Genomic DNA, 13881 nt, shown 5'->3' on the forward strand with positions numbered 1-13881 from the left:
TTCATTTAATTTACACAACAAAGACACTGATTGTGTGACTCCTCTTCGTGCAACGAATAAGGGGTTTAATCGTATCACTCACCCTCCATTTATGCTTTTTTATTTCATTCATAAGCCCCATCACGTGTGCGCCCTCCACCCTATTTTGCAACACTCTCAACTCTTTCTTTTATCCTCCTAAAATATTCTCTGATTAATACTCTCAAATTGCACACACGACGATCACCTAATAATTTTATTTATGAACCACTAAATGGATTTTTTTCTCTCTATCTGGTGGCTTTTGTTGTGGATTTTTGTGTGAATTGACGTGATGGTGAGAAAAGGAAGAAGGAGGAAGAGCCATAGTCAGTGCAGCAGCTGATGTGCTTTTTATGAACAAACATAGTAAAAAAGTAACGAAGTAAAAAGCATTATGGAGGGTTAAAGGAGTCAATTGTGGTTTTATTTATCATTCAAAAAATATTCATTATTTCAGGGAATTATCTAAAGGATCAAAAGGAGGCGTTAAGATCAAAGAATTGAGGGAAAGGAATTTTTCCTTTGTTTGCCCTCAACTTTTACCACAAATGAATTCTTAATAAAATTGAGAAAATAATTAAAAATTTTTTTTTTAAAGTAACGGCCTTTGATTCACCTTTTTAATAAAATTTCTGAAGAAAATCTTCTTCCCATAAAACCCTTCTTGAAGCTTTAAAATATGTTAAAACATGAATGTCAAAAAGTTTAGAAAATCTGTCTACATTGAATATTTTCTTGGACAATTTGGCGCACTCTAGCTTGAGTTCTTACCTATGGGAATAATTACAGGGCAATATAGCGGTGAGATAGTGCTGTGAGATAGAATTACGCGCGTAAAATGATTTAAATTAATTTTTTTCTCTTTCTCCCCGTTCCAAACGTCTCGCGGAACACTCTAAAAATTCACTTACATTGCGCAACTCTCTCACCTCACTTAGAAAACATTGTTGTACATTTTATATTCCTTCTACTATCCCATGATGGAAGATCGCGCCAAATGGAAGGTGGAATAACAAAACAGCGCCCGAGCTGCCATTCAACAATCTGATTAGAGATTATAAATTAAAAGCGTTAATATTTTCCGGTTTGTTATTACTCCGTGGTTTTCGTGGCTCTTCCCTTTCCCATTTCCCTGCGCGTCTTAACTTTTTTTCTTTTACCTTCCATTTTCCCCGTGAATCTCGAGTTAACCATCTCTGTGCTAAAGTACACTGAAAAAAAAATCAATTGTCTCGGTGGGTTAATTGATTTTCTTTGACCGTTTATTTTTCTTATTTTTTTTTAATCTAGACTGATCCTAACATTTTAGGCTGATCTTAGAGACCTTAACGAGAACCTAGATAATAAAAAAATTCTTTCTTTTCCTTTCATTAAAATAACAAGACTTTATTAACTTTTAGAAGATTTAGCTGGCCAGAGTGGCCAAATCGACTTTTTTCAATCGCCAGAGAATTAAAATCAATTTAATATTTCCTGATGAATTCTACATCTATGTATAGTGGAGTTTCATTACTTCAAGATCGTCGAAAGGAAACTTGGAAAAATATTTTCTTTTGAGAGAAAATTAGGGTCAAACTTTTGAGGTTAGAAACCTCGATCCTCCAAGTGTTAAAAAACTTAATTATTTTCATAAAAAAAATTATAACTGCCTTTACATTCATTAATATACGTTTAGATTAACAGATATTTTAACTGGACACATTGGCCAATTCCGTCTTCCACTCTGTACAGACAGTTATATTAGAAAATTTTACCAACTCTTCGTTGTAATTTTTTTTCAGTGTACATACAAAGTATGGAGTTTGAAAAAATGTTCTTCTCGTGCTCCTCGTCAAAGTTTTTTTTCTTAATATTTTTTGGGTAAGAGAGAGATCGTTTTTTTTTTTGTTTCATTCACTCGCACCTCAATTTAAATGTATTAGAAGCTATATAGGAAGCATTTCTTATGATGCGAATAATTACAACCATGTTTCACTATATACCTTTAAATGCAAAAGAAGAGCGCAGAGGGAGATAAAATGAAGGAGAAGAAGCAAAAGAAAAAACATCCAGAATTACTATTCTCGATGACTATCTCACTATTCAGGGGAATTCGGGGCATTTAGCATCTCTGAAAAGGTTTCATGTCATCAACAACAAAAAAAGACACGAGTTTGGAGCAAATTGAAATTCCACTCCCCTCCCCCCATACAGAGATAATCTTCCTTTTTTTCCACCTCACCTTCATCGCGGCTGAATATCAATAACTCATGTAGCATAATTCGTTATGAGTCCGGTTGTACGTACATCGCGTACAGCACTATCTTTATGCCACTAACAATCTCACTTCATGATGTAGGAGATTTTTTTTTCTTTTTTCGGGTTTAAGATGAAAAAAATTCAATTAAGATTCCTGCAGTGGCCAAAAACGTGGGAGGGTTTGCCACAGAGGAGAGTTTTATATTAAAAATCATGACGTGGTGTTCAGGTGTGGAAAGTTTAACGGACTCTCTATTTTGCATTCTCTGATCTACAATTGTGGGGGGAGGAGGAAGGAAGATTAAATATTTTCTTTAGAATACAAAAGGTTAAAATTCTTTACAACATGGATTAATTATTTTTTGGTTGGAAAAATATTTTTTTTTTAATAAGAAAATAATTTAATCAAATAATCAAAAGAATTTTCGAAAATTTTAAAAATTTTCCTGTAAAGTTATTTCTTCACAATTTAGCTAATAAATATTAGGACGATGGATTTAATATCACACACAATTGCAATACCCTCTCTCTCTTCCCCATTCTTTGCCTTTTGCGAGGGGGTGGATGGATAAAACTATCGCATGGCCATCGTCTTTTCACACAATCGAGTCCTTTTGTTGTTTGTGGTGCTTTTCCTCAATTTTGTGCCAACAATACCCCGTCTAATCGGCAGACAAAGCATTCACTCGTCGCACACATAAAAGCGGAAGTCACGATGAAGGGAAAATTCAGCAGAGGATGGAAAATTAAATATATAGGCACCAGCCCGGAGAAGATTGAAATTGGACGCTTGTGGAGTGAAAATGCAGCACTCAAACCACCCACACACCCTCCTGTTCATAAATGAGAAAAGCCATGGAGCCACGATAGGGCGACATGACCACACAGCAGCAGCAGCAGTAGCGTCCAAACCGAAAGGGGAGTTGCAATCAAAATCCAATAAAAATCAAAGACACAGAAATCCCTCCGCCAAATGCTTTCAGGCAGAGTGAAAATTTAATGAAGTTGGAAAAGCCACGGAGGAAAATTCGAAAGGTAAGAGAGAGAATAAGTCTCGAAGGTGGGGATAAGAGAGGGAGGAAATCTTGCGAATTTATTTACAATGCTGAGAGAAGGAGAGCGATTTAAAAGGATTTTAGTTTTAGTTCACAAAGAAAATATTTGAAAAAAAAATTCTTTTTAAAAAAAATTTTTAAGGGAAAAAAATCCAGAGAAAATTTCTTTAAAATTCTCCACGTAATTGGAGGTCCAACTGTACTACAAGAAACTCTCAAAAGTGTTATTTTTTAACAGCAAAAAGAACACATTATAAGAAGCAAAATGGGAGGAATAAATAAGGAGGAAGAAAAAAGAATAAAAAATCTCCTTTTTTTTCTTTTTATTCTCTAAGAAAGACCAAAGAGGGGTGTGTTTGGTGGAAGGAGGCGTAGATTTGGAGTGTCTTTCACACTTTGCCATCTCATTATTCTTCTCGTTGGAGCATGAATCATTTTTTTATTGTGCCGGCATTTTTTTCGGACCGTATGCATCTCACAGAAGTGATTTTACCCGCGAGATGAAAATTCCACGGTCACGGCCACAAAACTTCACGATTCATCCAAAGCCTTTCCCCTCTCATGTGTGTGAGACTTGTTTCTCACCTCATCATCATCATTTTCAGCAGAGTGGAGGCCCAAAACCTCCAAGCTTTTTCTCCTCAAACTTGGGTTGTATATTATTTTGTGATTAATTGCGATTGACCCTATTGATGACCTGTGGCCCGCGCCATGGAATTTTTCGCACTATTCACACCACAATCCACACTCGATGGGGCTCTCTTCATCTCCATGCATTCGCTGTGAGGCCCCCCTAACAAGGCAGTCAGCTCTCGAGTGAGCCCCATCAATGATGTGTGAGAAATTAATGAAAAAAATGATGGTTTATGAGTTTATGGAGGCGCGTCTTGGCGGTCAAGACGTTCATTTTTTTTCTTGTTGTTGCTGTGAGCAATACATTGAGGGGGGAGAAATGCCACGACAAAACCACTTGTGTGCCCATTTAACAACCAATCTGACTAATAATCTCATCATGCTTCCTAAAAGCTGCCAAAGTCTTGTCTTTTGTTAAGAGTCTCACGCAGGTTCTCTTTGCTTCTTTTGCCGCGCAACTCTTCTTCTTTTACTTCGCGCTTTTGTAGCTCATTCAGTGCCAAAAACTTTTAAATACAAAATTTTGCAAACAATACCATTGAATTTCCAAAGAATTTTGAATGTTTTATTTTTAAGTAAAACTCCTCATGCCGACAAGGTTTTATTGTCTGTTCTCTAAAACATAGAATTGGCGGTTCCCAGGGGTATAGTCAGGGAGGTTCTTGAGGCGTCGAAACATCTAAAAAGTTCAGGCAGTTCAAGCTTTTTTAGAGGCTAAAAGAAGTTATTTCTAAGCTTCTTAAGAATCGCAGGAAAAAATTAAAAGAAATTTTTAAACGGTAAAAATCATGTCAAACGTTAGGAAAAAAATGCTAAACGCCCGTAAAGAAACGTCCGAAGTTAGAAAGGATCGTTGAACGTTAAAAGAAAAGCTTTGAAAATTATAATTGGATCGTCCAAACATTTGAAAAGGAGCGTTAAACGTTACAAAAAAGAAACATCACTGAAACAAAAGTAACAAAAGTAATAAAAATAATGTCAAACGTTAGGAAAGAAATGTCAAACAATAAAAAATGAATATCAAATATAAGAAACGTTACATTTTATTTAGGTAAACATTGAACATTTGAAAGAAAATATCAAAGTGTTTGAGGTAGCTTCGGATCGCAGTCAGAAATAATACAAGCTTATTTTATGCTAAATAGCGACGTTTCGCTAATAAGTTTAATTAGCATCATCAGGCTATTAGCAAGGCGTAATTGAAAATTGAGAAAAACTAAACATAATGTTGAAATGAACAAACACTAACGTCAACCATGGGGCACCACCACGTCATGGGAACTCTGCTAGATCACTGGCATCAAACGTTAAATATTTCAAAGTAAACTGAGTAAGAATGCTAAATTTCTGAATTAATATCTCAAATGTCAAAAAGGGAATGTCAAACGTTAGAATTGCATAAAAAATGTCAAAAGCTGACTCACATTTCATAAGACGTTCTTTCAAATCTAAATCATTAAAAGGGTTTTTTTTCGTTAAAAAAAAATCTTTGAACACCCCCTTTAAATGAATTTCTGACTACGCCCCTGGTGACCCCAACAATGTAACAAGAAATTCCTTTTAACGCACCACAACAGCACCAGAAATATGACTAATTATGGCATGAGGAGAATTTTAATCTTCTCAAATCAATCAAATCAATCGATGGGGTATTAAATCAATAAAAATTTTAATTTTAATGCCCTCTCTTCATGCCAGAAAAATCTAAACTAATAGACCTACCTCACTGAGCCCCCAAGACTTGTGGGAAAATTCTCCAATGCTTAATGATGGAAAATATGCAGCAAAGAGATTCTTATTTTTTTTTCTTTTGGAGAGAGAATTTATCAGTTCGCACCATGTGGAGTGAAACTTGCGTTAAAGATTCTCTCCTAATTAGCCACAGGTAAAAGCGCGAGGTTTAGGCAGTCAATGCGATGATTAAGTAGATAACCCCAGAAGCACTAAACAGTTAGCATAGACAGCACTTAATTGCCGTGCAATGACCATAAAAGTGGAGCTACTTTGTAGAGAGACGCAGATGAAAAAAATTAAGAAGAATTTATTTGAGAACTCCTGAAGAACACTAAAGGTTAAATCTTCAATAAATAACTTTTTTGATTTGTTGAGTTTTTAGAGGGGAAATTTCATGCTAAAGCAGTTCCACAATAACTCTTGTCTCAATCTTCTTCTGCTGCGATGGTGTCGTTTGGATTATTCATTTAGATGAAGCGATAGATGATTTTGAAGCAATAATCCAAAGAGACACAAATTCACCTTTTTTTTATGTGAAAGGAGTTTATTCACTCCATCGTGCAAAATAGTGAATTTGTAATTAAAAAAAATCTGATTTTCCTTTTGTCTTTAAGAATTTCAATAAAATATTAAAAGATCTACTAGAATAAATATAAATCTTCTCCCCTTTGAATTTTAAATACTCTAAGAATATTCAAAAATATCCTAAGAATGTTGAAAAATATTTCAAGAGTATTCAAAAATATTCAAAAGTATTCTAAGAATGTTCAAAAAAAATCCTTTTAAGAATATTCCAAAATATTCTAAGACTATTCAAAAATATCCTTTTAAGAATTATCAATTAAAATATTTTCCAAGACAAAAATAAATAAATTTCTATAGAATATTTAAGGTAATATCTACGTCAGATCTAACTTTAGACACACAGTTTAGGAGACTGAAAAAACCCTGCAAAGAATCAAAAATAATATTCCTCCATTTCTTTAAAATGAAATTATTTTACAAAACGTTTTTTTATTTACATTTCAATTTACAAAGTTTTTCATAAATTCTTTTTGGCATGAAAAGCAGCTTGAACTAGCTTCTAGTACTCATTGGTAACGCATTCCCAGTCTTCTTTAATAAAGTCAGCAGCCTTCTCTGCAATCATCATTGTGGGGGCATTTGTATTCCCACGCGGAATGATGGGCATTATACTTGCATCAACCACCCTTAAGCCCTTTGTACCCTTAACACGGAGTCTGTAGTCAACAACGGCTGAAGGATCGGAGTCAGGACCCATTTTAGCCGTTCCCACTGGATGGAAAACTGTTGTAATCATATGACGAGCATAGCACGTCCAATATTCATCACTATCGAATTTCATTCTATCACAGGGGGGAATTGGGAAGCGAATAAATTCAACTTCTCGCCTCTGGAAGCTCTGTGTTGACAAGAAGCGCATATAGAGCCTTATAGCTCTGACGTAGGAGTCAATATCGTAGGGACGAGTAAAGTAATTTGCAGTAATTCGTGGTTTATCCGTTGGATTGGAGCCACGGAGGAGAATTTCTCCTCTAAACTGTGGCGTTAGGTATGTTGCAAGAACAAGCAAAACGTGCGCATCTGTTGCAGCTGCTGCACCAATTTCTGCAATGTAGTCGTTGTAGCCGAAAAACCGGAGACTTCTTCGCAGCATTGCTGTTTGATTCTTCTGGAAATCCATGTGCAAGTACTGATAATCCGGGAATTTGGCCTGTGGATCGTGGGTGTTAACATACCCCACTGTGTACATTGGTCCCGTACTGGCAAATGGTCCAGTACGATTCATCAAGTACTGCGAGAAATCCCTCAAGAGATCGTCTTGACTGTAAGCTGCGGCAGTCGATTGATCAAATTTAAATGCAAGAATAATTCCTGGGTGATCTTGGAGATTCTTTCCAACGGATAAATTACGAAAAACTGGAAGATTCATATTTTGCAGATGCTGAGCAGGACCTAGGCCTGAGAGCATGAGAATTTGTGGGGTATTGATGGCTCCAGCACTGAGGATAACTTCTTTCCTTGCCAGAGCTCGGAGTATTCGTTTTCCCTGCAAGAGCATCCTCACACCAGAAACAACACCTTCCTTATCGATTAGAAGATTAATAACCTGCGCATTCTTGACAACGTGCAAATTTGTTCGATTCCTTATAGGAGCTAGAAAGGCCGTTGCAGCACTCTCACGTACTCCATCTCTTAAATTTGCTTGATTGAAGGTGAATCCAATGTGATCCATTGCATTGGGATCGAGAAGAAATTTGTACTCCATCTCCTGGGCAGCACGAATAATGTCAAAACTTATTGTGGATACTTCATCAACTAGCTTAACTGCTAATGAACCATTTGTCGCATGATACTTCCCTCCGTAGTTCTTGTAAACAATTGGATCGCGATTATTTTCGGATTTTTTGAAATATTTCAGAATATTCTCCCACCCCCAAGTTGGATTTCCCAGAGCTTCCCAGTTGTTGTAGTCTCCACGATTCCCTCGAACGTAGAGCATGCCATTGATTGAACTACAACCACCTAGCATTTTTCCCCTAGGCCACCTTCCTGTATACGTACTATGGTTAGAAGATTCAATTGTATACTGCCAATCATTTGTAGTTCTGGGGAGACTTGCAAGCAGACTTGGAACCTGTAAAGAGTGTAAAGTAAAAACTAAGTCAGAGCTGCTCTTACATGTAGATCAGACGTTGAGTATTCCTTACAGTTGATTCAATTGGCGGATCCCCTCCTGCTTCTACAAGTAAAATTTTCCAATCACGATTCTCACTGAGGCGATTAGCCAAGACGGAACCAGCCGTTCCTGCACCCACTATTATAAAATCATACGTCTCAAAGCCTATCAAAAATGAAAAACTTTGTTAACAAAGACTTCAAAAAATTTCGGAATTTGAATTAATTTAACCTCTCTGTAGAGCCGTTTCTCCATAATCCGTCGGGTACGTATTGGAGCTTGATAAGGAACATTGATTGGAGACTAGAAAGCTAAGAAGAAGCGATATGTACTGATTTGCAATGCCTGTACTTGATCCTGTACAGGAAGATGAGCAAAAGGAATCCATTTCTTTCTACGTGTTTATACACAAAATTCACTAAAATTACAAAACTTTCACAGAAAATTCAATAAAATATTTAAAAATCACAAAAATTATTAAAATTATTTTTTTTTAATTCTTTAAGCGGTTGAAGAAGAAGAAGGCGATTTTACTTCCACAAGTTCTTGGTTTAGACTGAAATCTCCAAGGAAGCATAACAACCTTTTATATAGTAAAAATTTAACCCAATTTTGCTCATTCCCACGAGGTTCTGTTTGGAAGTTAATATAAATTTATTAGAAAACAGCGGAAAACATATCGAGGGCTGCATTGTAAAACCGGCTAAGTCGGTATGAGCTCCGAACCGACTTAGCCGGTTTTACAATGCAGCCCTCGATATTTTATGTTGGTTTTTTCAAAGAAATCACAGCTAATGGTTTTTTTGACTGAAGTCAATCCTCAAACTCTATCTAATATAGGCAACCAGAAAGAGAATATTCTAAAGTTTTGATTTCACAATTTAGAACATTGAGAAGTCTTTATGATTTTTTACAATTCTTAAAATATATTAAGGATAACTTTAAAACAAGGCCTTAAGACCTCTGAAGATTCTTTATTAAAAGTTAGAGCTCATAGCTCCAATTTTCACGCTACAAAACAAACAGGAGAATCATAATAAAATTAATCGAATTTACCTTAATCTTCAACAATGAATTAAAACATTTTATTTCTTTTTTTTTTACTATTAAACACAATAGCAATTGAGCAATACATAAACACACACGAACTTCAATGTCTTTCATTACCGCCCAATTGATACGCTTGACTTGGTAATAATTCACAAAAATATTTCCTCTTTATACTTCCCCCAATATGGGTCACTATTTGATTGTAATTAATCCAAATTCTTTTGATTTTATATTTTTTTGTAGATTTTAGTAGGTAATTAAAATTATCTTAGCTCCAATCTTCCTTGATAAAGTCAGCAGCCTTCTCTGCAATCATCATTGTGGGAGTGTTTGTATTCCCACGCGGAATAATAGGCATTATACTGGCATCAACCACCCTTAAGCCCTTTGTACCCTTAACACGAAGTCTGTAGTCAACAACGGCTGCAGGATCGGAGTCAGGACCCATTTTAGCCGTTCCCACTGGATGGAAGATCGTTGTAGTCATGTAGCGTACGTAGCAAGCCCAGTAGTCGTCACTGTTAACCTCTAAACTATCACATTCAGGAATAGGGAACAAGATCAGCTCTGCTTCTCTCTTCCGATAGGCTTCAGTTGAGAAGAACTCTTGATACAGCCTTATCGCTTTGATGAAGGAAACCAAGTCAAACAGTTCCGTCAAATAGTTTGCAAATATTCGAACTTTTTCCGTTGGATTTGTGTTCCGCAGCAGAATTTCTCCTCTTGATTTTGGAGTTAGGAGTGTTGGGAAGATTAAAAGTACATTTGCTTCTCTAGCTAGAGATGAACCAATCTCTGCTATATATTCATTGTATCCGTAGTAATTGAAGGCACGTCTTAAGTTTTCAACTTGACCTTTTTGATAGGTATTATGTAGGAACTGAAAATTGGGAAATAATGCATACGGATCGTCCGTATTAACATATCCTGCAACATATCTAGGTCCTGAGTTGGCAAGTAAACCCGTTTGATTCACTAAATACTCATAAAAGTCCTGCATTGCGTCAAATTTGGTATAAGGAACAGCCGTTGATTCATCGTATTTAACAGCAAGGACTATTCCTGGATGATCTTGAAGGTTCTGCCCAACTGCTGCATTTTTCACAACAGGTATTCCCAATTTCTTAAGATGTCCCGCTGGACCAATGCCCGATAGCATGAGAATTTGTGGAGTATTTATGGCTCCTGCACTCAGGATAACTTCCTTGCTTGCATGAACTCGTAGGATATTTTTTCCCTGAAGAAGAAATCTAACTCCTGAAACTACTCCCTTTTTGTTCAGCAGCAAATTCATAACATGAGCATTCTTTACGACGTGAAGATTTGGTCGACTTTTAGCGGGAATAAGAAAAGCCGTCGCTGCAGTTTCGCGTTTTCCTGAACTTATCATTGTTTGAGAGAAAGTAAATCCAATGTGTTCCACTGCATTGGCATTTAGGAGAAATTTGTAACCTACTTCCTCAGCAGCTTCAATGATATCGTAATTAATTGAGAGCATATCGTCAATTAGGCCAACCGTAAAGGGACCTTTTGTTGAATGATAGTGGCCGCCGTAGCTCTTGACAATCTCAGGATCAAGATTATTTTCAAACTTCTTAAAATATTCCAAAACATTGTCCCATCCCCATGTTGGATTCCCCAGTTCTAGCCAATTGTTGTAGTCATCCCTGTTTCCTCTGACGTACTGCATTCCATTTATTGCATTCGAACCTCCCAGCATTTTCCCCCTTGGCCATGCTCCGGAGAAAATGCTATGATTCTGCTGCTCAATCCTATACTGCCAATCGTAGATTGTTTCAGCTAAGTCTGCTACCAGTGCTGGTACCTGGAGGATCACAGATCAGACGCTACTTCTTAAAACTTTCTTTAAAAAAAATCTTCAAGAATTTCTTACAGTTGATTCAATAGGTGGATCTGCTCCAGCTTCGAGAAGAAGAATTTTCCATTTAGGATTTTCACTTAAACGACTAGCTATAACAGATCCAGCAGTCCCAGCACCCACTACTATAAAATCATACGTTTCAAAGCCTATCAAAAGCGCGTGAAAATTTTCAAGTTAATCATCAGCAGATTTTTCTTTATATTTAGATTAAAACCTTTCTCAAGGGCAATCTCAGCATAATCCTCCGGCCACATGTTGGGATCCGCAAGAGAACACTTTGAGAGGGTCAAGAGGTTAAACATTAGCGACAGATACTGATTAGCAGACCCTGTACTCATATTTGCACAAGACGAACCGCAAAAACTATCCATAACTTAATATTTTTAATTTTCTTTTGATTTAAAATGTTAAAGAATCATTTTAGAATCACTTCCTACAAAAAAAAACAGAACTTTACTTCACTTCTTTTCATTTTTAACTGAAAATTAAAAGAAGTTTGTGGGGACTTTTATAGAATTATTGTTCTAACATTCGTCCCTAAAAGGCACTCAAGAATCAAGAAAATTCGTTGCAAAAGTAAATAAAGATCTGTGTGCATTAGACCTTTAACAAATCGATGAGTGACATGAAAAGCACGCTTTACGCACCGCACCAGAAGAACTTTATGCGCTTTTTGTTGATATTGTAATTGATTAATAAAATTTAAACTATTACAAATTTAAAAAGTTTTCTTAAGAACTCTTAATCTCTTTGAAAAATTTGAAAGAATAATTCAAAAACTTCTTAAGAAAACTTTATTGGGAACCTCTAAAAAAAACTTTTTTTATTCTTTAAAACATCAAATCGCTTTAAAAACTTTTCAATTTTTTTAAAATTCCTAATATCTGCAAAATTTTCTTAAGAATATCTCGAACTTTCTTAATAAAACTTTAAAAGGCTTCAGAGATTTTTTTTATGAAAAGTCTTTAAAACTCTCTTGCAAATCTTTAATTTTTTCTCGAGAAAAGCAATTCTAATTCTTCTTAGAATTATTTTGTTGAAAAAATAGAAAAAAAGCTTCAATAAAAAGCTATGAAATCATTCTAGAAAATTTCTTAAAAAATAATAAATTCTTTCAGTTTACCCAGGTTAAGGTGCTTTCGTGGCTCATATAAGAATCATTCATATCTTTAGCTTCTCTCAGCCTTTTGTTGCAAGTACACAAAATGCAAGAAAACAGCAAAATATATTTATTTAATTTAATTTTATTCTTGTGAAAATAATTAGAAAAGAAGCAAAATGTTTGCATTTATTCGCTTTATTGAATTGCCGGCACCCAATTGCCATACTTGACTGACTTTTATGTACACCTATGTATATATTTATTGCAAATACATAAGAATACTTTTCTATTTACTGTTTTACTTTTTACGCCACGAATTTTTTTATCTACTAATATAGGGTCTAGTTCAATGCCTCAAGTTATATTTAACTTTTCCGATTCATTAATAATATTTAATTTAAATTTTTTCTGAATTAAGTGCCCGCAATTTTTTTTATTGCTTCTCTCACTCTCTGTGTGGCCCCTTTAAATCATCAACAGTTCTCATAGAAGACAGAGAGAGAAAGAGAGGGAGAGAGTATGTACTTAACATGGAGGTTTTTGCATAACAATACCGCCCTGAACTACACATTGTTCCAAAATTCCTTGATTTGTTGGGCGCGAATTTATTTATGCGCCCAGTTTGAGGTACTTCAAGAGCGGTTCTTTTGAAAATTGGCCACATCATTTGCATAAAAGTATGTATGTGCTACATATGCAGGGGAATAGGGTGCGTATTGCGTTCAATGACAATAAAAAAAAACTTCCACAAAACATTGTGAAGGGGCACTTTTCACCCCATTTTTTTATTGAATAAATTAACTCCCATCATGAATCTCGTTTTAAGAAGTGAATTAATAATTCAGAACTTTGAAGACCTCTCTTTGAATGGAAAGAAAATACGCAAAAGATCTCCGGAAGATACAAAAAAGTGGTAAAGGGTTCATATTTTGTTGCTGCATTAATCCGGATGGAGAAAAAGGTCTTTACACTCATTATTAGGCAATCCGTTACACTTTCTTGCAGTTTATACGGGCATTCTTGGCTTTATTCTTGACGTTCTCAAAAAGCGGATTAAAATACTTCATGGCATGAAGAGAAAAGAATTTTTTAACCTGATGGATTGATTGGGAAATTCCTCAAAGAATATTTTTTCAAATTGTGAAAAATTGTCTGAATTGTCTGTTAGAAGACGTTAAAAAATGATTAAATACATGGAGATAATTTTATACATGACATGTAATAGATAATGGGTGAAATTCACATAGTCAAACAATCTTAAAAAATTTAAGATTTCTTAAATTTTTAAAGATTTTCTAAAGAATATCTCAAGTTTTCTTAAGAGAAATTCAAGATTTGTTAAGTAGGTATTCTTGAATGAAAATGAAGTTTTCTTAAGTAAAGCTGAATCGAACTAAATTGCATATTTTTAAAAGATTTTTCTTGATCATCTTCGTGCCTTGAAATATATGCGTTTAGCCCTATT

At 35.3% G+C, this 13881-nt stretch overlaps 2 protein-coding genes across 2 annotated transcripts; both read right to left on the bottom strand.

Moving 5' to 3' along the window:
* Positions 1 to 6659: 6659 nt before the first annotated feature.
* Positions 6660 to 8945, bottom strand: LOC129795292 (glucose dehydrogenase [FAD, quinone]-like). Its single transcript, XM_055836391.1, has 3 exons — positions 8614 to 8945; positions 8414 to 8547; positions 6660 to 8340 (listed from the first exon to the last, which is right to left on the bottom strand). The coding sequence occupies exons 1-3, from the start codon at positions 8768 to 8770 to the stop codon at positions 6766 to 6768; spliced, it is 1866 nt and encodes a 621-aa protein (XP_055692366.1). The 5' UTR covers positions 8771 to 8945; the 3' UTR covers positions 6660 to 6765.
* A 755-nt stretch (positions 8946 to 9700) lies between these two features.
* Positions 9701 to 11652, bottom strand: LOC129794556 (glucose dehydrogenase [FAD, quinone]-like). Its single transcript, XM_055835312.1, has 3 exons — positions 11529 to 11652; positions 11327 to 11460; positions 9701 to 11257 (listed from the first exon to the last, which is right to left on the bottom strand). The coding sequence occupies exons 1-3, from the start codon at positions 11650 to 11652 to the stop codon at positions 9701 to 9703; spliced, it is 1815 nt and encodes a 604-aa protein (XP_055691287.1).
* Positions 11653 to 13881: the final 2229 nt, after the last annotated feature.

The sequence above is a fragment of the Lutzomyia longipalpis genome, chromosome 4, assembly GCF_024334085.1.
Source record: "Lutzomyia longipalpis isolate SR_M1_2022 chromosome 4, ASM2433408v1".
NCBI classification, from domain to species: Eukaryota; Metazoa; Arthropoda; class Insecta; order Diptera; family Psychodidae; genus Lutzomyia; species Lutzomyia longipalpis.

Excerpts from the sequence above, each read along its gene's own strand:
- LOC129795292 (XM_055836391.1), bottom strand. The coding sequence starts at position 8,770 with ATGGATTCCTTTTGCTCATCTTCCTGTACAGGATCAAGTACAGGCATT. Across the intron at positions 8,548-8,613 it reads AGAAACGGCTCTACAGAGAG|GCTTTGAGACGTATGATTTT; the intron begins GTTAAATTAATT and ends CATTTTTGATAG. Across the intron at positions 8,341-8,413 it reads ATCCGCCAATTGAATCAACT|GTTCCAAGTCTGCTTGCAAG; the intron begins GTAAGGAATACT and ends CACTCTTTACAG.
- LOC129794556 (XM_055835312.1), bottom strand. The coding sequence starts at position 11,652 with ATGAGTACAGGGTCTGCTAATCAGTATCTGTCGCTAATGTTTAACCTC. Across the intron at positions 11,461-11,528 it reads TGAGATTGCCCTTGAGAAAG|GCTTTGAAACGTATGATTTT; the intron begins GTTTTAATCTAA and ends CGCTTTTGATAG. Across the intron at positions 11,258-11,326 it reads ATCCACCTATTGAATCAACT|GTACCAGCACTGGTAGCAGA; the intron begins GTAAGAAATTCT and ends GTGATCCTCCAG.